This window comes from Triturus cristatus, chromosome 2_1 (assembly GCF_964204655.1).
Source record: "Triturus cristatus chromosome 2_1, aTriCri1.1, whole genome shotgun sequence".
In the NCBI taxonomy this organism is placed as follows: Eukaryota; Metazoa; Chordata; class Amphibia; order Caudata; family Salamandridae; genus Triturus; species Triturus cristatus.
The window spans coordinates 80,928,204-80,954,309 of NC_140581.1; the positions used below are offsets into that span (position 1 = coordinate 80,928,204).

At 47.5% G+C, this 26,106-nt stretch overlaps 1 protein-coding gene across 1 annotated transcript in view; it reads right to left on the bottom strand.

Moving 5' to 3' along the window:
* The window catches only part of TESK1 (testis associated actin remodelling kinase 1), a 500,668-nt gene extending 475,793 nt beyond the window's left edge, over positions 1 to 24,875 (bottom strand). The window contains exon 1 of the mRNA XM_085628037.1: positions 23,301 to 24,875. Coding sequence (XP_085484163.1) covers positions 23,301 to 23,546 — 246 coding nt within the window. The 5' untranslated portion in view covers positions 23,547 to 24,875. The remainder of the gene's footprint in view (positions 1 to 23,300) is intronic.
* Positions 24,876 to 26,106: the final 1,231 nt, after the last annotated feature.

Sequence of the window (26,106 nt, forward strand, 5' to 3'; positions counted from 1 at the left end):
TGCCTCACCGGCCCATGTTCATATACATAATCACGGATGTACCTTTGTACCTCCGAGTGTACACACATGGTACACCTCTCCATCCCATTTCATTGCGCACATCCCTTTTGTGCCACACGTGTACACACTTGCCTCTGACAGCCACAGGTCTACACACTCTTCATCACCCCCAGGAACTCCTAAACGACACAACTGCCTTAGCCCCCCCCAAAAATGTACATTTGTTGCACCCCTTGCTTCGATGGACAAACTTTTTTTTTATCTGCAGTTTTATATAGAGCGAAGGCGACCCAAAGGTATTAGAGCGCTTTACACGAGCACCAGTTACATTACATACGGACACATTCATTTTTAGTAGGCACAGGAATATTTAGTGATTTGCTCAGAATCACATGATGTTGAGCCGACGCCGCCGAGACTCGAACCTGGTTCCCAGTTACAAAGTTGGCAGCCCTGGTAGTTGCGCACACATGACTAGTTTGTCTCTGTTGCAACATCTGTACTCGCATTGCACACTTACAACTCCATGACCGAGGTAACCTGTGTGCACACGTGGCATACATGTGTCGTATGCCTCCATTACTTCCCAAGTAAGCACCTTTGTCCGTCACTTCCAAGAACACGCATGCCTCCGTTTCCCACGGGAGGCGCACTCTCGCCGCCGTGCACACGCGGGGAATAGTTAATAATTCAGAGTACTCACCAGCGCCGTGCACACCGCCAGCAAGTGAAGCAGCACGGTCACAAAGTCCATCCTTGTGTCAAAGTGTGGCTTGTTGTGAGGTGCTGCGCGGCCAAGTTCCTCCCTCGGATAGTAAATCAGCTAGAGGTGGTGAACGGATGATCAACCGGTGGTGCACGCGCACCACATCGGAGCAGGGGCGGGAATCGAAACCAGTGGTGCGTGCGCACCTCAGAGGAGCGGGGACGAGAGAGCACAGCAGCGAGGCGAACGTGCGCTGCTGCGTGTAATAGACAGCGATGGGAATGGGTGGAGCAAAGGCGGGACATGCGCCCGCCTTTGCCCAATTGCGTGCCTTATTAATAAAAAAAAAAACACACACACACAAGCTAAAGCCAATGGCAGCTGGCGAAAGCAAAACCACACGCATGAGCGTGTGGTTAGCTTTCAGAATCCCCTACATGAGGTATTGCGCTGCGTGAGCAGTGCTGTGCACTGCAACGCTAGGCACGAGACCTAAAAACGACTAACGCTTGCACGCTCACTGTCTAGTTAGTACAATCATACATGTGTGTAGCATTTAGCGCTGACACGGTTTAAAAAAGCACCAACAAAAAACAGTGATATCATTTCATAGGAGAAAAAGGAAAAACCACAGGGTGTGGGACTACTGCAATATTCAACTCTAGGGAAATAGGTCTGTCTACCTTTCCTGTGAAGTGCACGTACACTGTAAATCTATTGTCCTTCAAATTAATTCCAGAGCTTAACATAACAATTGCTTATAGTAAGCTGATCTCTGGTTGGGTCCCATAGCTGTCCGAACAGGCTCACAAAATGCTGTAATTGTGTCCCAGGACTGAGAAACAAGGTCGCTTTGCACTGCTCTGAAGTAAGAGTCCTCCACCCCAGAGCTGGCGCCTGCTCCCTGTAGTACACGTTTATCTCTTTGTGTAAAACGCCACAATTCAGAGCGGCCCATTCACAACAGTGGTCGTCTTTGGGGCCATATACAGCGAGCACATGTAGATGAAGAACTGGAAGCGAGTGAGCGCTTTACACCGCAGGGCTCTGAGTGACACTTGCACTCCTCGGTGAGAAACATGCCCGCTCCTCACAGTTACCCACCTATAATAATAAAGGCAGTATAACCATACCACGGCGAGGTCTCCAAGAACTGGAAACACATGCCACGGTTTCCAAACTAAACACTGCGCTCAAGTTATCAATCTCTGAATAATGAAAGTCTGATTGGCCTCACAAGGGGCTGGACCAATGGCCCACAAGCAGCACACGGCCTTCTGGCAGTAGGGCTAGCTTGGATAATAGCCCTGGGGCTCTGGGGTCCAATATGTGTGACACAATCATGGTCCAGTGCGGTCCTTTGGGACAGACTGAAGTGCTACTATTGGGTCTTTCCGGATTTGTTTTTCTTTGGAGTGTTTTTTCGTTTGCTTACATTTTCTAGGGCTGTGCAGATTAGCAGAGGTGGGGTGAATGACATGTAATCAGCCACTGCTCTTGAACGCCTTGCGTCATTCATGTGGTCCTACAATGCTGTCCTCGCACCCCATGTGCTTCTGGGGAACGGAGGTGAAGGTAAATGGAGGTTTTGGTGCAATGTGCTGATGCCTGACAAATGCTGCTCTGATGAGGTATTTATTATTGTGGACGCGTTAATCCTGCAACAACTGCGGGCAAAGAAAGGGCGAATCAATAGGTTGTGACAGTGAAGCATTACTGCCGCATTCAGTGTCCGTTTCCCACATCAGCAACTCTACTTGGAACAACACAAACCAGCGTTGCAAACACATCTCGGTTAGAGTTTAAAAGATGAGGGTGGGATTGCCGACTTAGACTAACATTACATATGTGACCTGAGGAGAAGCTCTGCTGCATTGGACTTAGTTGAGCTGAGGAACTTCAGGGATGCTGTGAAGCTAATGTGCAGCGGGAGAGATAGCTCAGCTGCCTTAATTGTTGTTGACCTCTGTAACCCGAAGGATAGTTCCACCGTCTTAGTTGTGAAGGTGCTGTGCAGCTCAAGAGAGTTCCCCTTCTCTAGTTGTGAAGGTGCTGTGCAGCTCGAGAGAGTTCGCCTTCTCTAGTTGTGAGGGTGCTGTGCAGCTCGCGAGAGTTCCCCTTCTCTAGCTGTGAAGGTGCTGTGCAGCTCGAGAGTTCCCCTTCTCTAGTTGTGAAGGTGCTGTGCAGCTAGAGAGAGTTCCCCTTCTCTAGTTGTGAAGGTGCTGTGCAGCTCGAGAGTTCCCCTTCTCTAGTTGTGAAGTTGCTGTGCAGCTAGAGAGAGTTCCCCGTCTCTAGTTGTGAAGGTGCTGAGCAGCTCGAGAGAGTTCCCCTTCTCTAGTTGTGAAGGTGCTGAGCAGCTCGAGAGTTCCCCTTCTCTAGTTGTTAAGGTGTTGTGCAGCTCGAGAGAGTTCCCCTTCTCTAGTTGTGAAGGTGCTGAGCAGCTCGAGAGTTCCCCTTCTCTAGTTGTGAAGGTGCTGAGCAGCTCGAGAGTTCCCCTTCCCTAGTTGTGAAGGTGTTGTGCAGCTCGAGAGTTCCCCTTCTCTAGTTGTGAAGGTGCTGAGCAGCTCGAGAGAGTTCCCCTTCTCTAGTTGTGAAGGTGTTGTGCAGCTCGAGAGAGTTACCCTTCTCTAGTTGTGAAGGTGCTGTGCAGCTCGAGAGAGTTACCCTTCTCTAGTTGTGAAGGTGTTGTGCAGCTCGAGAGAGTTCCCCTTCTCTAGTTGTGAAGGTGCTGAGCAGCTCGAGAGAGTTCCCCTCCTCTAGTTGTGAAGGTGCTGTGCAGCTCGAGAGTTCCTCTGCCTTAGTTAATCGGAAATGAGATGGCAGTCGGGTTAAAGACTGCTCTGCTTGGGTGAGTCACATAGGTTCTAAATATTGCCCGCCACAAATGGTCAGCTGCCACTTGACCACACAAATGAACAAACAAGGGGATATGAGCGGCAATATACAGCGAAAGCAGGTAAGTATATACACAAGTAAAAAAAGCAATGAGTAGGCGTTTTCGTGGTGATCTCTGTGCGTCTTTATTTCAAGGAAGCTTTATTTCAGATACTGACAGCCAGTGCCTTTCGCCCTAACATGGGCTTCTTCAGGGCAATGGTAAACTTGCTGATGTGGCGTCAAGTAAACTAGTATCCATAAATCGTTGTAAGCACAGTACGTCCGTGTTGGGACGAGTGATAAGGCTAGACAAGACGGCCTCAAATGAGTGAGGACCAACTATATGTCCATATAGGGGAGGATCCCAGGCAAGTGTTGGAGTGAAACGTGAACGTATCTTCAGTGTAAAAGGAAATTTGTGAGTAAAGTGCTGTATAGCGTATAACCGTGTCCGGGGGCGTCCTGTCTAGGCGAGAAGGTATAGTGCAGCTCGAGAATTCCTCTGCCTTAGTCGTGATGGTATTGTGCAGCTCGAGAGTTCCTCTGCCTTAGTCGTGATGGTGTTGTGCAGCTCGAGGGAGTTCTTCTGCCTTATTTGTGATGGTATTGTGCAGATCGAGATAGTTCCTCTGCCTTAGTTGTGATGGTGCAGTGCAGCTCGAGAGAGAGTTCCTCTGCCTGAGCTGTGAAGGTATTGTGCAGCTCCAGAGTTCCTCTGCCTTAGTTGTGATGGTGTTCTGCAGCTCGTGAGAGTTCCTCTACCTGAGCTGTGAAGGTGTTGTGCAGCTCTAGAGTTCCTCCGTCTTAGTTGTGATGGTGTTGTGCAGCTCGAGAGAGAGTTCCTCTGCCTTAGATGTGATGGTGCGGTGCAGCGCGAGAGTTCCTCTGCTTTGGTTGTGGTGGTGCTGTGTAGCTCGAGAGAGTTCCTCTGCCTGAGCTTTAAACGTGTTGTGCAGCTCGAGAAATCCTCTGCCTTGGTTGTAAAGCTGTTGTGCAGCTCGAGGGAGAGTTCCTCGGTCTTATTTGTGATGGTGTTGTGCAGCTCGAGAGAGAGTTCCTCGGTCTTATTTGTGATGGTGTTGTGCAGTGTGAGAGAGTTCTTCTGCCCTGGTTATGAATATGTTGTGCAGCCCGAGACTTCAGTTGCCTTAGTTGTTAAGGTGTTGTGTAGCTCGAGAGTTGAGTTCCACTGCCCTAGCTGTGAAGGTGTTGTGCAGCTCGAGAGTTCCTCTGGCTTTGTTGTGATGGCCCCAACTTGTTTTTCAAATGGTTCGCCCCACCCAACACTTAACAGTGCAACACAACACCAGCTCTACTCTGAACAATTCTTGATTTGAACAAGGTTGGATGTGTAGCCCTGGCGTTTACCCAGCGCAGCCAGTTTCAGGGGCAGGAGTGCTGGAAATATCACCTGGAGCAGGTTTTTATTAAAAAACATAAGGAGCGGGCGCCGGACCTTCATAGCTGAAAGCATCCACAAAACACAGGGAACATGTGGTGGGCAGAGGGAGGGGAGATGGGGTGGGCAGAGGGAGGGGAGATGGGGTGGGCAGAGGGAGGGGAGGGATGAGGTGGGCAGAGGGAGGGGAGACGTGGTGAGTATGAGGGGAGACGTGGGGAGTATGAGGGGGGAATGTGGTGGGCTCGGAGGGGATGTGGTAGGCGAAGGTGATGTGGTGGGCGGGGGATGGGTGGTAGGCAGGGGGAGGGAAGAGTTAATCAGCGGCCCTGGTAACAAGCAGCTTCTTTCAGCAGTAACGGGGCAGTACAGCTTTAATACAGCAGCGCAGGAAGAAGGCCGACGAGCCCAAATTAGACGGATATTTCAGCACTGTTAAAACCCTGCAATCCGATTACAGACTGAAGCGCCAGGTGACTATTACCGGCCTCATTCCAGCAGACTTCATTGAAGGAGCTCCGTGAGCTCACCCCGCGCCCTCTCAACCGAGCTCCGGGCTCTACAGCAGCGAGGAGGCGCGCTCAGCAGAGACACAGGGCCAAACCACCCGGGATAGCACTGTGGCTGCCACCAGAGCACAGCATTACTAGGTACACACAGAAACCCGCTGAGGAGCAGCACCACCACAGCACAGCATTACTAGGTACACACAGGAAGCCGCTGAAGCGCAGCATCACCACTAAAGTACAGCATTACTAGGTACACACAGGAAACCGCTGAGGCGCTGCGTCCCCACCAGAGCACAGCATTACAAGGCACACACAGAAAGCCGCTGAGGGGCAGCATCACCACCAGAGCAGAGCATTACTAGGTACACACAGGAAGTCGCTGAGGAGCAGCATCACCACAGCATTACTAGGCACACACAGGAAGGCGCTGCATCACCATCAGAGCACAGCATTACTAGGTACACAGGAAGCCGCTGAGGAGCAGCATCACCACTGCATTACTAGGTACACACAGGAAGCCGCAGAGGTGCAGAATCAACACAGCACAGCATTACTAGGCACACACAGGAAGCCGCTGAGGCGCTGCATCACTATCAGGGCACAGCATTACTCGGCACACACAGAAAGCCACTGAGGCGCTGCATCACCACCAGAGCACAGCATTACTAGGTACACACAGGAAGTCGCTGAAGAGCAGCATCACCACAGCATAGCATTACTAGGTACACACAGGAAGCCGCTGAGGCGCTGCATCACCACCACAGCACAGCATTACTAGGTACACACATGAAGCTGCTGAGGGGCAGCATCACCACCAGAGCACAGCATTACTAGGTACACACAGGAAGCCGCTGAGGCGCAGCATCACCATCAGAGCACAGCATTACTAGACACACACAGGAAACCGCTGAGGTGCTGCATCACCATCAGAGCACAGCATTACTAGGTACACACAGGAAGTCGCTGAGAAGCAGCATCACCACAGCACCGAAATTCTAGGTACACACAGGAAGCCGCTGAGGCGCTGCGTCACCACCAGAGACCAGCATTACAAGGTACACACAGGAAGCCGCTGAGGCGCTGCATCACCACAGCACAGCATTACACACAGGAAGCCACTGAGGAGCAGCATCACCACAGCATTACTAGGTACACACAGGAAACCACTGAGGGGCAGCATCACCACCAGAGCACAGCATTACTAAGTACACACAGGAAGCCGCTGGGGGGCAGCATCACCACCAGAGCACAGCATTACTAGGTACACAAAGAAGCCGCTGAGAGGCTGCATCACCACCAGAGCACAGCATTACTAGGTACACAAGGAAGCCGCTGAGGGGCAGCATTACCACCAGAGCACAGCATTACTAAGTACACACAGGAAGCCTCTGAGAGGCTGCTTCACCACCAGAGCACAGCATTACTAGGTACACACAGGAAGACGCTGTGGGGTTGCATCACCACCAGAGCACAGCATTACTAGGTACACATAGGAAGCCGCTGAGAGGCAGCAACCCCACCAGAGCACAGCATTACTAGGTGCACACACAGGAAGGAGCTGAGGCACTGCATCACCATCAGAGTAAAGCATTACTAGGTAGACACAGGAAGATGAAAGAGGTGCAATGCTACCATCAGAGAAAACAAATTACTACGTACATCCATGTGCCATACAGTATTAATATGTATACACGGCGTGCCACTGATGCGCAGCATTACCATCAGAGCCCTGCATTACTAAGCACACACAGGAAGGCGCTGAGGTGCACTGCTAATATCCGAGCCAAGAATTACTAGGTAAACCCACAGTGCAGCACAGCATTAATATGTATACACAGCATGCCACTAAGGCGCAATGGTACCATCAGAGCAAAGCAATACTCGGTACGCATAGAAAGATGCTGAGGCGCAACACAGCCATCAGAGCACAGCATTAACAGGTATATACAGCATACCGCTGAGGCACAACACAAACATCAGAGCACAGTGGTAATAGCTATACACAGCGGTAATAGCTATACACAGCGTGCCAAGGAGGCGCAATGCTACCATCAGAGCACAGTATTAACAGATACACAGAGGAAACTGATGAGGTTCAACATTACCCACCGAGTACAGCACTAACAGATACACACAGGAAGACACTGAGGCTCCGCATTAACATCAGAGCACAGTACTATTAGACACACAGGAAGCCTCAGAGGTGCCAAATTACTATCATAGCACAGTAATAAGAGATGCCCAAAGGAAGCCACTGAGGCACAACGCTACCATCAGAGCACAGTATTAATAAATACACACAGGAAGCCATGGAGGTTCAACATTACCATCAGAGCACAGTATAAACAGGAATATGTGAAGGCTCAACACTGCCATCAGAGCACAGTATTAATAGGTATACACAGCATAACGCCAAGGCACAACCTCAACAACAGAGAAAAGTAGTAAGTACACACAGGAAGCGACTTAGGCGCAACATTAACATCAGAGCACAGCTTTAACAGGTATATACAGCATACCTCTGAGGTGCAATACAACCATCAGAGTAAAGTAGTAGTAGGTATACACAGCGTGCCAAGGAGACGCAATGCTACCATCAGAGCACAGTATTACTAGATACACAGAGAAAACCAATGAGGTTCAACATTACCATCTGAGCACAGCACTAACAGATACACACAGGAAGACACTGAGCATAGTATTAATAGATAAACACAGGAAGCCACTGAGGCACAATGCTACCATCAGAGCACAGTTTTAATAGACACACACGAAGCCATGGAGATTCAACATTAACATCAGAGCACATTATTAACAGGTATACACAGGAAGCCGCGGAGGAAGAACATTAACATCAGAGCACAGTATTAACAGGTATACACAGCATAACCACAAGGCTCAACCTTAACAACAGAGCATGGTAGTAATAAGTACACACATGAAGCGGCTTAGGCGCAATGCTACCATCAGAGTAACGTATTAATAGCTATGCCCAGGACGCCACGGAGGCACAATGCTACCATCAGAGCACAGTACTAATAGATACACACAGGGAGCCACTAAAGCACAACATTACCACAGTAATAATAGGTACACATAGGATGCCATCAGAACAATATTACTAGGTATACAAAAGGATGCTAACGGGACGCTGAGGGTGCAGTATTCCCATCGGGATGCAGTATTACTGGGAAAACACAAGACACTATCAGGTTGCAGAATTCCCACCAGCGCACAAATATTACCAGGTATACACAGGATGCATTTGAGACACGTTACTACTATGAAAGCACAGTATTACCAGGTATACACATGATGCTTACGTTACACATTGTTACCACAAAAACATATGATGCTACCAGGGCACAGGATTACCAGATTTAGACAGCATGCCACCAGGGCGCAGGATTACCCGATACAGACAGGATGCCACCAGGGCGCAGGATTACCCGATACAGACAGGATGCCACCAGGGCACAGGATTACCAGATACAGACAGGATGCCACCAGGGCGCAGGATTACCAGATTTAGACAGGATGCCACCAGGGCGCAGGATTACCACTTACTTAAAGGAATTCCATGGAGCAGCAATATCACCATCAGAGCGCAGTATTACCAGGTACACACAGTGCCACCAGAGCATAGTATTAGCATCAAGACAGTGTAACCAGGTATAAGCAGGATGTCAGTGAAGACCAATATTACTAGGTTCAGCGGATTCCATCACAGTGGACTATTATCAAGCATAAAAAAGAATACTTTATGGTAGTGCAAGACACGCTTTGACTGCTTTCAGGGCGCCGAATCATCGGTTATACACAGGATGCTGCTAGGATGTAATACTACCTTCAGAGGGCAATATTACCATATACACAGGATGCCATTTGTGCGCAGTGTTGCTAGGCACTCACAGGATGTCACCATGGTGAAGTATTTCCAGGTACACACAGAATGCACAGAACACCAGCAGTGTGCAGTATTACCAGGTTTACACAAGATGCACGGAATGCCATCAAGTGTGCAGTATTATCAGGTTTACACAAGATGCACGGAATGCCATCAGTGTACAGTTTTACCAGGTTTACACAAGATGCACAGAATGCCACCAGTGTGCAGTATTACCAGGTTAGCACAAAACGCCATCAGTGTGTTGTATTACCAGGTTTACACAAGATGCACAGAATGCCATCAGTGTGCAGTATTACCAGGTATACACAGAACACCATCAGTGTGCAGTATTACCAGTTATGCACGAGATACACAGAATGTCAGTGTGCAGTTTTACCAGGTATACACAGGGTGCACAGAACGCCAGTGTGCAGTATTACCATGTTTACACAGAATGCCATCAGTGTGCAGTATTACCAGGTTTACACAAGATGCACAGAATGCCATCAGTGTGCAGTATTACCAGGTTTACACAGGATGCACAGAATGCCATAAGTGTGAAGTATTACCAGGTATACTCGGAACGCCATCAGTGTGCAGCATTACCAGGTATAGACAGAATGTCGGTGTGGAGTATTACCAGTTTTACACAGGATGCATAGAACGCCATCAGTCTGCAGCATTACCAGGTACACACAGGCTGCTTCTGGGGAGCTGCACAGGCGTTACCAACAGAGAGGACTTCTTCAATGCTCAGTATTGCCAGGTAAACTCAGAATGTCATCAGTGTGCAGATATTACCAGGTATGCACAGAACGCCACCAGTGGGTAGTATTACCAGGTACACACAGGATGCACCGAATGCCATCAGTGTGCAGCATCACTTGACCCACAGGATCCTAGGAAGGCTCAGTATGACCAGGTATTCATAGGACGCCATCCTAGAGCACAGAATGCCAAGAGGTTTCCGCACTACCACAATGAACAGACCTGGATTGAAAGGTCCACCTGGGACAATGTATGCACTCAAGGACTCCTAGGAAATGTAACAAGCAGATCCGAGTTGCTAGCAAGACTCACTGCTGAAGTTGGGGGAAACATGGTCGTTACATTACTGTGACCACATTTGGAGTGGGAAACTGCCGAGCCAGAAATACAGCTGAACAGGGTTCTTAGCATGCACTCTTTTAAAGATGTGCACGAGTTGTTCGGAGCCAGCACATAAAGCAATGCTGGAGCATCCGTGCATTGGCGCGACGGCAAAGGAGTTACCTGCAGGCAAAGCAACCCCTGGATTCTTGCGGACAGCTTCATATTAGCCTATCGTTTTGTGTGATCGGCAAAGGTCAAGCGCAATGTGGTGACGAACATGACACCCATCACTTGCCGAATCACAAACGTAGGTACAAATACAAGCTATTGTCAGTATGGTTTAAAGCCTCACAAAGCTGTCTTTTTTCATGTCTCAGCGGCTCAGGCGACCGGTGAATCCACCACAGGGACCAGTGTTTGATAGGCACAGGTTTAAATCTCAGCTGATGCACTCACTCTTTCATCATTCAACGTTGTTAAAATGAGTACCACAGAAATGGGTAACAAAATCTGTTATCTGAGAAGAGATGCAAAGAAATGTTCAGAGATGAACGTGTCGGTTATGTTCCCGTATTTGAGGAGCTGTGTGCACAGGGACATACATGCGATTGGCGGGCTGGATGCGGCCTCACTCGCAGTCCTGACCAAGAACTGGGCAAGTTGGGAAAGGAGAGCGGTGTTGGGATTCCTCGTGTGAAATGACCACGCCTCTGGCATGACGGGATGTCTGAATACTTGCACAGCTACCTTTACACGGGAAGAAAGGGTTCATCCGTGGAGGGTCCCTTCCCATCGTCCTTTCTGGCTAGCCCGGTCCCAGCTCAGCCAGCCGATCTGTGGCTGGGCGGCTTGAACCACTGGGGCCTTCTGAAAGACATACACCTCTTGAAGGCTTGTCGATGGGATATTTTATAATGTCAGACTTGACTATTGCTAGAACTTACCTAATCAGCAGAAAAATAACTTTCAAAAGTAATGCAGAGAGTGGGGCTTCGGCTCCACCCACATGTCAATTGCCTCGAATACAGCATCTGTTTGGGGGGTGTTCTGTGCTTCCACTGAAAGAGTGCTCAGATTACACTTTTTGCCTTCTGTGACAGTTAGTGCTCAACATAGCGGCCCTGTTTGGGTTCTGGAGACGAGCCGCTAATCAAGACCATAGGCCGGATCTGTACATTATGAAAAGCGGAGACAAAGGCAGAGGGCCGGGCATATTTGTTGCAAACATACGTACAAGTCAATAGGCATTGAAGGGTGGATTCTTGTTACTCTGTAATACAGCTTGTAAAGAAGTATTTTGTTATCAGCAGTTTCATGAAGTCCCATATAGTTAAAGTTTTCGGTAACCCCTCTGACAAACTAGGGACAGAAGGTTTGCTACATGAGGAGCCACAGTATTTACTTTAGCCAGCTGTTATTTTAAATACATTTATAATTTTAGGACTGTATGCCTGATGGACCTTGTTGAGGGAATGGTGAAGCTTGATACAGGAGGCCCGAGCTGGTTACAGTGAAATGCCCCCCGTGTTAAACACCGCGTTTCGGATTGGCTTGTTGAACCAAAGGAGGCTGACGCCACACTTCTGATCTGTTCAGTATGACAAGTGATGACAAAGGCAGTAGGCTCGGCTTACAGTGGAAAGCTTCCATTAAAGCCAATAAACCGATGTTGGTGGATTGTCATCACAGGGACGTAGGTTGTATACAGGTATTAATTTACGTGCAATCTCCCAGGTTACACACGTATGCAAGGGTGTTGGTCACACCTCTGGCAAACCCTAGGAGTAGAAGACTGTCGCAGTCATACTTTTTATTAGGCACTTTTGATAGGGGTTGCATATTGTTTTGCCAACTTTAATTTTGTACATATTTGTATGACTATTATATTTAAATAACAACAAGAGCACCCATATAAGGTCGACCAGGGACCCTGGGAATTATGTAATTATAGACAACAAAAAAGTCCCTAGGAACGAATGAATGGAGAAGGCAATCAATAAGGACCCAATCAGTGCTTATTATTAAAGACTTGTCCAGCCGGACAGTGGTCATAAATTTTACTGGTATAGTAATGAAGCAAAAATAACAAAGAAGTTCTCAAAGTAGGACACAAGCCTGTGTCCCGTACAAATAAAGAGAAGAACAGAAACAACAAAAAGGTTCAGGCAAAAAATGTTTGTTACAAATGGCAGAAATAGAGAGTGAACTTATCAAACATTACATGGGACACCCTTATGTATCATACTTAGTTTTGCTAAGAACATATAGGGTGTTTACAGGTGTCAAAAACATACATAATGGGGCAATGGACAAGCCAACGTCAGCCACTGACTATTGCCATGCGAGTGACTGCATTTGTCTTATGACGTGCACATGTGACTAAAAAGGAGTGTGCTTCAGTGCTAGGGCTAGAGGGCCAGGACTCTTCTCCTTTTAGAGGATCCCCTTTCATTTCGCTACTTCTCTTCTTCTTATTTTAACTTGTGCACCACAACCCAAGCAGCCACTACCTCTAAACCATGCAACCATCGTATAATGTTATTGTCCGTAGTGTCTCATTGTTTCACCATTCCAAGCTGGCCAATACATTGGTTTTAAACGTGGCGGCCATGTGCAACTTTACAATGACAATACACTATATAAAGTACCGCATGCAGTGGACACACTGCTAGGTTGGATTGGATTTGTTTTTGCAAGCCTACGCAGCAGATGTTTTATTTTTTTACTTGTATTGTTTTAATTCATCTTGCATAGGCTGCTGAATATGTGTATTTTGTTTAGTATTGTAAGTGGGTGAATATAAAGAGTCAGTGGGTGGATGAATGAGTGCACGGATTATTGACCGAATCATGTATGACTTACTGGGTGCCTAAACACACCAGCAGCTTACAGATATTTATAAGCCAGACCTACTGGCATTCTCAAAGCGTGTCTAACATTGACCATTTCTGCACATTCTCTCTGAAGTTTCTGCATTGTGGCCAAATAGTTATGATTATTGTTGTACCGAGAGCTCCTTGGTTTTCTCCCTCTCCACCTCTGGGTGGCATTTAGCTAAAGCGCAATGAATGTGTTTTTAATATGGACCATCAGCTAACCAGAATTATTGCATTTAGTCTGCTTAGCATCGTGCTTTTGTTCTCCTGCATCCCCAGAATCTACCAGAAGAGGGAGGTCATACTAGAGAAAACCTGCTGCCCGCCTGGACTCGGGAGGAGCCGGAGCTAGATGTGACAGAGGTTTGGGTAGGGCACATTCAACCAGGGATTTCTCTTCTGTAACTATTGTGCCGCTGGCTTCCTCACCTTGGGGTTTGACAGCGGTTAGCAGGTTGGTCCCAGCATGTGGCACTCGGTTTTATTGCTGTTATACCAGTTTGTCCAACTTACACATTCCCCATCTTTGATAAAAGCTATTTTTTTTTTTTATGAGAGGACCCGCTAATTTTCAAGTGTCCCCAAGAAGACGGGCAGGAAGTGTCTATCCATCTTGCGGCCAGGAGATTCCCCCACATTCTTATTCTCTCTTGAGACCCTGTTTAAAGGTAGTTAGAGCGAGTCAAGAGTAAGTCAGACATTCACAGAAATACCTCAAGGCCCACGTTTTAGGAGAGAGGCAATAGCACATTAAGTTGTGACTCCAACACCGATTTGTAGCATGTCTAGTCATCGAAGCCCTCACCGGCCATGAGCACCTCGAAGTGGGAAAAGCTCAAATCGATTGGTTGCAAGACAAGTCCTTTTTAGAGAGCTTCTAAAGCTAAAGTAATCAAAAAATGGTTAACAGATCCACACTCGCTGAGTTTTTGTAGGAGCCTGACATTTACTCCGACAACTTTTTCCTTCTTCTCCCCTGCGCCCTTTAAAAAATTTTTTTTATATATATATATAATAATAATAATAATGACTTGTAGGGACAAGCCCCTCGCGAGTGGAAGACCGCTTAGAAGCAGATTGAAAAATAAGCTGCCCTCTTGTACTTTGACTTATGACTCTACATGTGTGGATATAAAACGGGAATCTAAAACCTGAAGAACAAGTGTGCAATCTCTGAAAAATAAGCACCCAGAAGTGTGCCAAGAATTTAGCAACCTTCACACCACTAATAGGAGAACTGAAATGCAGTCATTAAGATAATGAAATTCGAAATTGTGTGTGCCAGAAGCAGTGTTATGCCACGTCGACTGGGTGGCTTTCGCCAAATAGTAGTGTTGCGCACGACTCTGAATGAACTTACTACGGTGTCCTCAGTGTACCAAGGAAGCACAGAGTTCACACCAGTGCTGCTCTTCAGCGGACAACTTAACAACTTACTGTCTGCTCTCTCTTGTTAAATGTTCTCGCGATGTCTGGATTGTGCCACTTACAAACCGTGGCCACAGGGCTCCAATCCTCGCAATGTGAATAGGATGAAGAGAGTATGGCTATTCATGGTTTATGGCCGCGATGCGAGAACAAATCTAGCACTCTTAATATTTACATGAAGCGTCAATGGTGCTACATAAAAATGTGTTCATGTTACTGTACAAAGCTGCGGCGAGTTGAGATTTTGAGCGTTTAATAAAGTGGAATGAGATCTTTAATACCCGAAGGTCTCTTGGAGGGTTTAGTGTCAGAGACGGGATGAACATGAAGACCTCCACGAAGGGCGGTTGGACAGCAGTTCCTTCAAGACACCAGTATGGTACCAACATTTAAAGTTACACATTCTTATCTGGGGCAGAGTAACTGCAGGCCAACAAGTGGTGTGGGAGGTTGGGGTAGGACACAGATTCCTTAAGTCAGACCTCAGATTGTTGACCTCAGCCTGAGCTGTGCCAGAAGAGGGTATCCACCAAAGCCCAGCCTACCACGCCCGCTCCTCCCAGTAACAAGTGCCCATGTAGCAGTGTGGTTCAGCCAGTAACCAATGATAATGGAGCAGATGTTGGCACTTCAGACAAAGAAGCAGCAGGACATCTCAAGTTCTCGATTTCACCAAGGGTGCCACAAACAACATTCTTGTTCCTCCTTACAAGTGTACCAACGTGGTGGACGAGAAGAGTTGGAAAACAGCTCAAATTCCCATCAGATAAAAAATTAAATAATGGGAGGTTACTTTTTTCTTCATTTCCTGCAAGCAAAAGGCAAAGGGCAATGAGCTATCACATGATTAAATTGCTTTAACGAAGGACAATTACCCAACTGCCGAAAAATACTACAAATACTGTGAATCATGCATGTTTCGAGGAGATTAAAAAACAAAAAATAATCTCCAAAATCAGCAAAACAGACCTACAGAACAACCGGATCTTACAGCAGCAAGGCACAGGCAGCTCTGATCACCTGAAGTTGAGAGAGCCCGGCGCCTACTCGCAGCCATGCAATGTACACGCACTTTCTTACTACTGGTTAGTGAATCAAAAACTGCCACGAGGTTTGCGGACGTAAAACATTTAACAGTAATTCACTCTTTAACCTCTAGTAATTGCCGTTAGACGCACTGGAGTGAATTGCTCACACTTGTGCGATCCATCAGCGACTATAACCACTCAATTCACAGACCTGCAGCGCACAAGCGATATTCTTCCGATTACTGACTTTAGGGACTCGGGCAGGAATGCCTCATTAGGTGGAGGGGGGTCTTTTGGGAGGGAAGGATTTAAACCTACCTCCCAAGGAACAAACAGTCAAATGTCAAACATTACAGTATAGAACTTTAGAACTACAAACATACAGTAAATTAAAATAATTAAGACACAAAACTGTTCTATGCCACACCTTTCACCGAGTCCTTTCTTTACAAGAGGTATGAAATTCAGAGGGACTTAGGGAGAGGGTCTTCACCTTTAAAGATTAAACCAGCGGTCAACTCAATGGTTAGAGCGGCAGACCCTGATGCAGAGGTCTGGCCCGGGACCCGGGACCAGGGTTCAATTCCCCGCCTCGGCGGGTCTTGGGCTCAAAAATTCCACGGACCTGTTAATTCATGCCTCGGTGCCTATTCCAATCATGGAGTCCCACTCTGCAACTCTGGGCAATAGCTTGCTTAATCTCCACAACGGCCCACACAACGCTAAGGATGCCTGGCCTCCACCTTGGGGGTGCCCAGGAGTGGACGCATCACAGGGAAATACCAGGATGAGTTCCACAGCGGTATTCGTACAAGCGCCTTGAGACCCTTGCGGGTGAGTAGTGCGCTATACAAGTATCAATTTACAATTTATCAATTTACAATTTATAACTACACACAGCTTTAGGGAGTTCCAACTTCACCATAGTCAGGATTATTATTGGTTTTCACGGTCATAAAGCTTTAGCTTTAACTATATGTTGTTGAAGACCTAATGTCACGAATTGTTAGATCTCTGGTCAGTACCACATTAAAAAAATCTACAAGGTCATCCCCTTGCTCGGTTGAATTTCTTGCCCACCTCGTTTCCCTGCTTCTTACTCAATGACTGTCTTCCCTATTCTTCATTTGTCCCGTCTCTGGGACATTTCTTCTTCACTGTTTTGTGACTTGGATGACTCCTATCTCTACCCACTGCTTGCATCCTGGGAACGGCTATTTTATTTTTCTTCAGGCAGTCCGTGAGACTAAGGTGTATTGTTGCTCTCTCACTCATATACTGCTTCCACCTTCGAATTCACCCTCCCACTGTCCGAGTTGCTCCTCACGCCAGATGTTTTAACTCTCGTTCTTCCTTGCCTGCCCAAACACCTACTGCTCACATTGATCAGCAGCATTTACATCCTCTTCCCACCCGATCCACCACTGCTCCTCCACCCCCCTCCAATTTGTTTTAATTTTTTCCTCTTTGGGAGGTATAAAAGCTGCAATTTGCTGCCAGGCCACAGCTTTCTGCCCTTCTGCACACATTGTATTAATTTTTATTGAGAACTCTCAGATAGGCGTCCATCTGCCATCTTGGAAAGGTAAATAAATATATTACCGCCGTGTCATGTTGTTCGCACTTTTAAAACTTTTGTGCACAATAAGCCTATGCCAAAAGGACAAGCCACTTTACTATATTCTGTTGAGTGTGGTGCACCCATTGGAAATATACGTCATGTGTAGATTTCAAATAACATTTATAGAAATGTTTTTTTTTTTTAAAGGTTTTGGACAATCGGTCCACAGGAATCTATGTGATGGCAAAATATGCCATTACAAATTGCCCTGAGCAGTCTTAAAATGAACGAGGTGCATTCATCATTTTGGAAAATCATACATGCGATATTTCCAGCTAATTGTCATGTGTGCGTTTGCATGTACAAGCACAGACATTTGGAGACAGCATACAACAGAATGGGTTGAACAACTATTTCCAGATTTTAAGACTATAATACAGTATGCACACAATCCCGCTAGTGCCTTCCTCCGTACGTAATGTACTGAATTCTGGAAGAACAACCAGGGACTTTATGTTCCAACAGGTGGATGGTATGCACTCGAAACATGGCCTTGGGCAAAAAGACCCATCCACATAAGATATTGCATTAAGCAGGGTGGTAGATATGGTGATCTGAACAACAGCTACTACCACATAAGGTACACTTACTTGCACTGCCTCCTCACTGCAGTACAGCACAAACAGATTTATTGAATGAAAAATGACGAAGGTGTATCATGTTCAAGACCGATAACAGATCTGCTCAAACTCCACACAAACGACACCAGCCAAGACAGAATGCTTTCACTGTCAATTTATCCTTCCACATACCTCTGCACCAGAGCTTGATGTCGTCCCACAGAAACCCAATGGCTTTCATTCGAGATTATTAAGACATCTCATAACCTCCCCAATAGGAAATTACATCAATTCACACTGGGGGACTTCAATGCCCATAAGAAGTCCCTCCGCAACCCTGGTCAAGGCCTACAGGGCACGCTAAATACTAGCCCACACTCAACAGCCTCATATGAGGTGTGAATTTTGCTAAAGACATTGCAGTGGACAGATGCACTGCAGCCGAAACAACAAGCATGACTATTCTCACGCCCCCCCCCCCCCCCGTTCCACCAAAATCTCTTCTTAAACATTTTGAGAGGTAAAAGAATTTACAGAAGGAGCGCCCAACTGCAATAACTTACAGCAAGAAAGACCAAAGACCACATTGTCAGTAATCGATACAACTGCCAAAGAGAAAATGTCCAGGAGCAAAACACATGAGGCATCTTGATAAAAACGTGTCTAAAAGCATGAGGTGGAAAGTAACTTTGAGGTCAATCATAAAACATTGATAAAAACAAATCATTATACAGGAGTCAAAGTTCTTCATGCCTCATAACATACTAAACAGGCTCCTCCGAACTGATCGGCCCATCAAGGGCCACCAAAAAATGAAAAGAATAGGACAACATTGGTGACTGCCGAACGTGCTTATAAGTGGACAAGACGGCAAACAGTCTGGATGAGACATCACATTTGACTGTCCATTAACTTGATCAGTGCAGTTGTAGCAAACAGCTCACTACTGAAACAATCCCTTAACTCTCCCCCAATATGCTCAATGCACTTTAATGAAACAATTTGGCTTAGGAACAAAAAGTATATCTTACTCCCATCACCTCAGTTCCTAGATTAGTCAGTTCAATCCAATTGGTGCACAGGAATTCAACACTTGGGTTAAATTATCAGAGGGTGAAAGGAAAAAAAGGGAAGTTTAAGCACCAAATTTGCTAATAAAAAACGCCATCCAGGGTATATCGCTAGCGTGGGAGGAAATCTGGGACTCGTATTATTATGAAAGTATGGGAATACTTGGGTATATTTATAAACCAGCAATAAAACATTCTGAAAATGATGGGCTGAACTGCAGATGTAGGGTCCAAATTTGTTGAAATGTTTTGGGATCGCAGTACAATGTATTTTACTACTGGAAGAACTCGAGAGTGCCTAGTGAGAAATAAATAAAAGGTAGTTATATTTTCATTTTTATGGCAGTAGTTAGTGGTGTGATAAATACACATTGGAAAGATGAAAATTCACCAACTCAATTGGAAGCTTGAAACACAAAGCCAACAAAAAGATGTCAAGCAGCCACTAGAAGTCACAGACAGCAGGCAGGAACCGCCCACCTGCCTGTGTCTGAAGGGTACCAAGAGAGTGGGATCATTTTCAGTCCAAGCTTCAGAGGGGGCCATCGCCTCAATGAAATCCAAAAGCCTCAACTGAGCACTTGCCAGCAATATACCTTGCATCCTTCCTCACCGGTAGCTACCACCATGCTGGTAATCAATAAAGCGCGGACTTAAGCAAGGCAGACACTACTCAAAAGACAACAAGCTACTCGAAGACAACAAACTGATCATAACCCCTCCTCCAGCAATGGGGCAAGAGCAGCTCCAGCTGGGGCAGTTCCACGTCCCCGCCTGAAGGGCCCATAATACATGGAGCTCTAAGGAAGCCTAGTGCCGAGACCTGCGCTCCTAGACACCAGAGGCACAGCACGCTTCTAGAGGATTGGGTTATTCTCACCAGCTAGAAGTGGCAGTAGAACATTTGTCAAGAAAAATTTAATAAAATCGAGGAACAATCCAAAACTAACGTACAATATTCCAAATAAAGCAAAGGAGACATATAGGCAATTACTGTATGCGACAAGGGGAAACATTTAAGATTACATAGAATTGATCTCACATGGAAACGACACTTTCTGAATGCTTGGCTCTGGAGTTATCAACGTAGACTTTAAAGACACAGATTCAGAACAATACATTACATAATAAATGGGGACTACTCCCATCCATTCTGCTCGTTTTTCAGCGTGGCCCTATTTATTAGCCTTTACAGTTTGGTAAAGCACGTATTAACTTCTCTAACCACAAGATGAACAAAAAGATTTTTTTCATTTCAGCTACCTTCTCATTTCGAACTTGGAACACGAATAATGACCCAGCGGTAGGAAACCTCAAGGAGAACCATTTCAGTGTCTTCCTAAATCAATCCTAGAGGTGTGAACATTCTTATATAGTCAGGGATTTGAAGGACTGATCCAGGAACTAAGGTTATCAGAGAAAAAAGTAAAGTGCGTGTTGGAAGCTCTCCTGTATTTACGGTTTACCCTGCCTAAAGCAGCTCGGAGGTCAGATAGGGCCAGCGTGTGCAGGGGGGATTCTGGGTGGGTGTGGACAAACAAGGCACACACTACTTTGGAAAAGGCACACGCCCAAGGAAAAGGGGGGTTGTATTATGTATACCTGGCATGGTCTCCTTGCATAGAGATGTGTCGCACCCATATACTTTGGGCAGAAAGTGTAACAGATGATGTGGGTGAGCAGACACAGCGAGATATCCAGCAGGGCGCCCCTCAGAGCTCAGCCACACACCCCTGCCATGCAGACAGCGGGAGATCCCACAAGTGTGGGCTGGGAAGGCCCATCTAGTTCTCCGCGACACTAGCACGGCAACCCTTCGGCGCTGTGTCTAAATAAATAACATATTATGTAACTCACAAGTGCTCCAAGAGCGGTTCAGTGGACACTATAAACTCAACACTACGGGAACGAAGAAAAAAAAAAAAACACAGAGCAAGCCTGAAAACAAAGACGTCGAGAACCTGTCATTGTAGCCGGTATTTATATATAGCCAAATAAAGTGTAATTGTTCTGGTGGCGCGGCTTTGGGCATGGTCCAGGCGTGAAGGGTCAGCTAGACAAGATAAAAGGACCCCAACAAAGCCACCCTAAGATGCCAGACCAGTTTAAAATCAGAGCCAAGCCCGCTCTTTCCCGCACATTGGAATGTTTATGCCACAGACCCTCGTATACAAAGTTTCTAGTCGCTTAAATCTTTACCATAGGGTGAAGAGTGGCTCTCCACACAGAGTGCTTGTGTCATGTGCCAGGGGGCATGGGACTGGGTACCGAAGGCAGCCAGTCTGGCAATAATGCGAGCCCACTTTTAAAACTGGTTTCATATCACACCGACCTTCTGCCGATGGTGTGGGGACACTGTAAAAAAAAAAAATACAAAAAGTGGTCGATAGGCAGGGAAGGCTTCGGATGCTCGGGCACACACGAAGAATGGAGACTTCCAGACGAGTCATAGAAGAGATGTATACAGAGTACACCGAGGCATCGAGCCCTGCATCCGGCAGGGAGTGTGGGGGACCTGCCAGAAATCCACACACGGAAACCCCACACCAGGCCGGCTCAGCATCTCATTTCTACTAACCCTGCATCCTGCAGGGAGTGTGGGGGACCTGCCAGAAATCCACACACGGAAACCCCACACCAGGCCGGCTCAGCATCTCATTTCTACTAACCCTGCATCCTGCAGGGAGTGTGTCTGCCAGAGATTCACACCCCACACACGGAAACTCCACACCAGGCCGGGTCACATCTCATTTCTACTAACCCTGCATGCTGCAGGGAGTGTGCCTGCCAGAAACCCTGCATCCTGCAGGGAGTGTGGAGACCTGCCAGAAATCCACACCCCATACACGGAAACCCCACACCAGGCCGGCTCACATCTCATTTCTACTAACCCTGCATGCTGCAGGGAGTGTGCCTGCCAGAAATCCTGCAGGGAGTGTGGAGACCTGCCTGAAATCCACACCAGGCCGGCTCAGCATCTCATTTCTATCATATGTACCCAGTTAGAAGTTAAATGTTGATGCGGTTCTTCCACTATAGACTATGTTTTATGTGCGTTTCCGACGTAATGCATGGTTGTATTGCGACTTTAATTAATGTATATAGTCCCCAATCTAGTAAGGTTTGACATTTTATGAAAATGTAACTTCACTGACGTGAAGCGCCTCGACTAGCCTTTGAGGGCCTGGTGGTAATGCATTAAAAACTCTATTATTATGAAGAATGTTCGTGTAGACACCCGCTTCTAAGGGACACCATGGGTCCCCGATGCAATGACCAGGATTCTGAATCCATCAATGTGCAGCTCTGAAGGTGGGTTGTGTTGACACAAGACACACTGTCAAAACATTAGCAAAATCCTTGGTTTGTAACGGAGCGACCGCATTATTTTTCAGGGATCCCACCTAAGCAACATGATGGAATCCACTCTGACGGCGAAAAAGACATGAGCAGCTCTACAAAACAATAAAGGGATTCAAGCACACGGGTACAAAATTAAAAGATGTTGGCAAGGAGTTTGTAGTATTGCACCTCCGAGAGCCGTGTGGAATGTCGAACATGGTTCTTACTTTACTGAGCAGAAATCCACGGATGGGCATGGAAGGGACGAGTGCCGTTAATGATCTATATAATCTTAAAGTTGAAAACAAAAGGTGGAGAACTAGTCGACACCTGTCCAGGTTTAACTCCTGCTTCTCGTGTCTGTGAGGGAAGTGGGGCCACGATGCCTACCTGGACCACTCAATAATCATAAGGTTGTGACATGTAGACAAGCGTGTTACCATCAACGTGGATTCTAAGAAGCCATCTATTCGAATACAGTGTGAAAGCCGCAAGAATGAGGCCAATAATAACCAATCCCTAACCTCAAATTAGTTTGTCTAGTGATAGATCATTTTATTACCAATTTGGGTAATGTTGCAGGTATTCACCCAGGTCTGTCTGCCAGACTGCAAATTGTCCTGTCAAATACTTTTAAAGCCTTAAATAAAGAGAATTCTGCGTTGAATGTACAAGGACCGCAAAACGCTTACAAACATTTCAAGTAAGGGGTGCGGAGGAGGCTCCGACAATTTCTGGTCAACAGAGAATCCACAATACAATGAAAGAAAATATGGACCAGGTTGGCAAGAGTTCTTAACTATCAGTGTGAACGTCCGACACGCTATAAACCCATGTCACATGGCTTATTTTTGACATCTCACTGACACCTCAAGTATCGCTGTTATCGTCCAGAAAGCTTACCTTGAAGACTTCAGAAAAGAAACCGGAGCCAATTTTCTCACAGTAGAAGTCATCAATTCGGGCCAAGGTAGACACAGCACTGCGCAAGGCCCTATATGATGATGGCCGAAGGCGACCATATCCCTGTCCAGAGGGTACCAACCCTGGTCCCATGCCCCCTCCAGGGGGCTCCCCATCAGGGTCATCCAGTCTGTCTACACGCAGCGCCAGGCCTGTCCGTTTCTCTGGGGCCTTTTCCAGCTCCATTTTGATAAAGCCAGGAACAACCAAAGGCAATTACATCCTTTGTGGCACTAACAATGGAACTTTCGCTGGTGCCATCTTGCTGCTCAAAGAAGTCTGCTTGAACCAAACCCGTTGACCATAAAAAAGGTAGAGAAGAATGAACACAACAGGCCCCATCTGGGATGCTTTACTGCCTCATGCTTGCGATAGGTTTGTTTAACCTACCACGTAGGGATGGATTGAAGGCCATGGGACCTCCAGGCAGTGAGCTCACGAGGACTGATGCCCGCAGCAGAGCACAGCTCCACAGAGAGCGACAAGACTGTAGTGGTCTAGTATCCAGCCGAATCCAGCTCATCACAGAGCTTGTGGCACCAGAAGACTGCGGCAGTAGTGGAAAGGGTTCATTGGGCAGTAATGAGAGCGAAGTGAAGTTGGGGCAGATGGTCGAAGCAGAGACGTGCTTCTCAAAGGGTGAGATGATCCCTGCAGAAGATGGTTATTTCAGAACGGATGGGAGAGCCCCAGGGGAAGCCCCCAAAAGTTTGGGGCTCTCGGAGTGAAATGTCTGAGATGACTGGAGAGTTTCACATAGAGAAGGGGGGTTTATGTGAAGGTGGGGAGTGCCCCAGAGCAAACTGAAAGGAGTCAGTGCTTGATTAGTGTGGGAAGACTCAGTGTCTTAGTGGAGGGGGGATTGTTGCGTGTGACAACGACCTGCGAGGCAAGAGCGTGCTAAAGAGGGGTGGGGAGCTGCTTGGCGGGTGTGGTATTTCAAACTGCCTATAGGTAGTATTTCTGACACCCTGGGCAGTGGCAGCTCTGAGGTGGACCCTTTACCAAAGCTGTGGGGTGGCTGCTCGGTGGGAGGGTACAACCGGGCTCAGGAGCGGGGCAGTTGTAGGCAGCAGGCAGCAGGGGCAGTTCCTGGGGGTGGGTATGTTTCAGAAAGGGTGGTAAAGTTCTCCGGGGGGTCATTTCCAGGGGGCGGGGCCGGACTTCGCAGGGTGGGCCGTGGTCAGGCTGCCTGGCTGGGCGCTGAGGTTACAGGACGGGCTGGCACAGCTTTGCCTCCTTCGGGTTCGGGGCTGAGGCTCCTGCCAGCCTGCCCGGTGCCGCCTAGGATCTCACGGGCCGCGCACCCGCCTTCCCAGCACTCCGAGCTCCCGCTCTCCCTCACCGGCCTCCGTGGACGCTGCCGCACCCCTGTCCGGACGGAGCTCCCTCTCTGTTGCCGCCACCAGGGCCTCTCCAGGCCGCGGCCTCTCCTCCGCTGGGTCCCCGAGCCGCACACGGCTCCAGCTGAATCCACTAAGCGGCGTCCGCCTCCTCCGCCTGTCACTGCGGATTGAGGAGGCCTGGGAGCGGGAGGCGGAGCCGCGCGGGAGGAGGGGGCGGGACTACAGAGCAGGAGGTGGAGCGGCATAGGAGTAGGAGCCGGGACTGCAAGCAAGGTGGGAGGAGACCTAATGGAGAAGGCGGGACTAAAGGCACAGAGGCGTGGTCACACGAGAGAGACAGCTCTTTCTGTCAGTGCGTGCGCGGAGCCGTGAACATGGGGGCGGGGTTTTACAATGTTTAGGAAGAACATTCGCTCGCTCTCCAGTGCAGGATGGACCTGGCTGAGTGCGAAGCGTTCGAAGGGGCGGGGCCTTTGCGGAAACTTTTACCTCCTTCTCCATTGGAGAAAATATGCAGGCGGGGTCTGATGCGAAGAGGGCGGGACTCTGTGAGGCAGAAGGCGCGCGCGCCCTGTTGGAGTGCCGCTGCTTACTGACAGATTGGACGGCGCGATGCCTCGCACGGAGGCGTGGCTGCTGTGTGTGGAAGTTCTTCAAAGGAGGCGGGGCTAGCACAGAAAGCGTTGCATTGTTTATTTACTATATTGTGTATGAGGCGCTAGCAAGGGGCTCAGGAGGGATGTCTTTCTGCACCCTGGTCTAGATCAGAACCAGTGCCTTAGATGGGACAAATTAGTGCCAGTACTCACTTGTTGTAACTCTGATTTATACATAATACTGTTGTTATGCATTCTTTACATTTCTACCTTACCTACTGTCCACTTATGTCTTTCTTCTCTTTCTTTTCCTTGAGTGCCTCGCGCGTCTATGTGTCACCGTGGAACCCTCTCTGGGTATTGAACGTTCGGTCACTCGCCGAGTCCCTTTCGAGCTGTTAAGTCCGTTTTATCTTTTGCTGCCTGTGGGCCTTTATTTATATATATAATAATAATAATAAATACTAATTTAACTACCACCACTGGTATTTGACTTCATTCCGCAACAATTTGGCGACGAGTTATGGGATAAGAACAGAGGCCCACAGAGGAGTATATAATTTATGATCGACATCGTATTTTGAGGAGTTACGGCGAAGTTCTTGAGTGGCTAAGTATTGGTCTCTTCATATCGCAAGTTCAACGCGAATTACATTGTTATGTTATGTTAATGAATCTTATAAAGCGCATGGTTACACTTAGAACAGTGTGTCCCCGCGCTGCGATGAGGCAGCAAGAGCAGGTACTAAGGTCTAGTCAGGAGGGAAACAGGAGAGTCTTTGGTTTCTTCCTAAAAATGCCTTC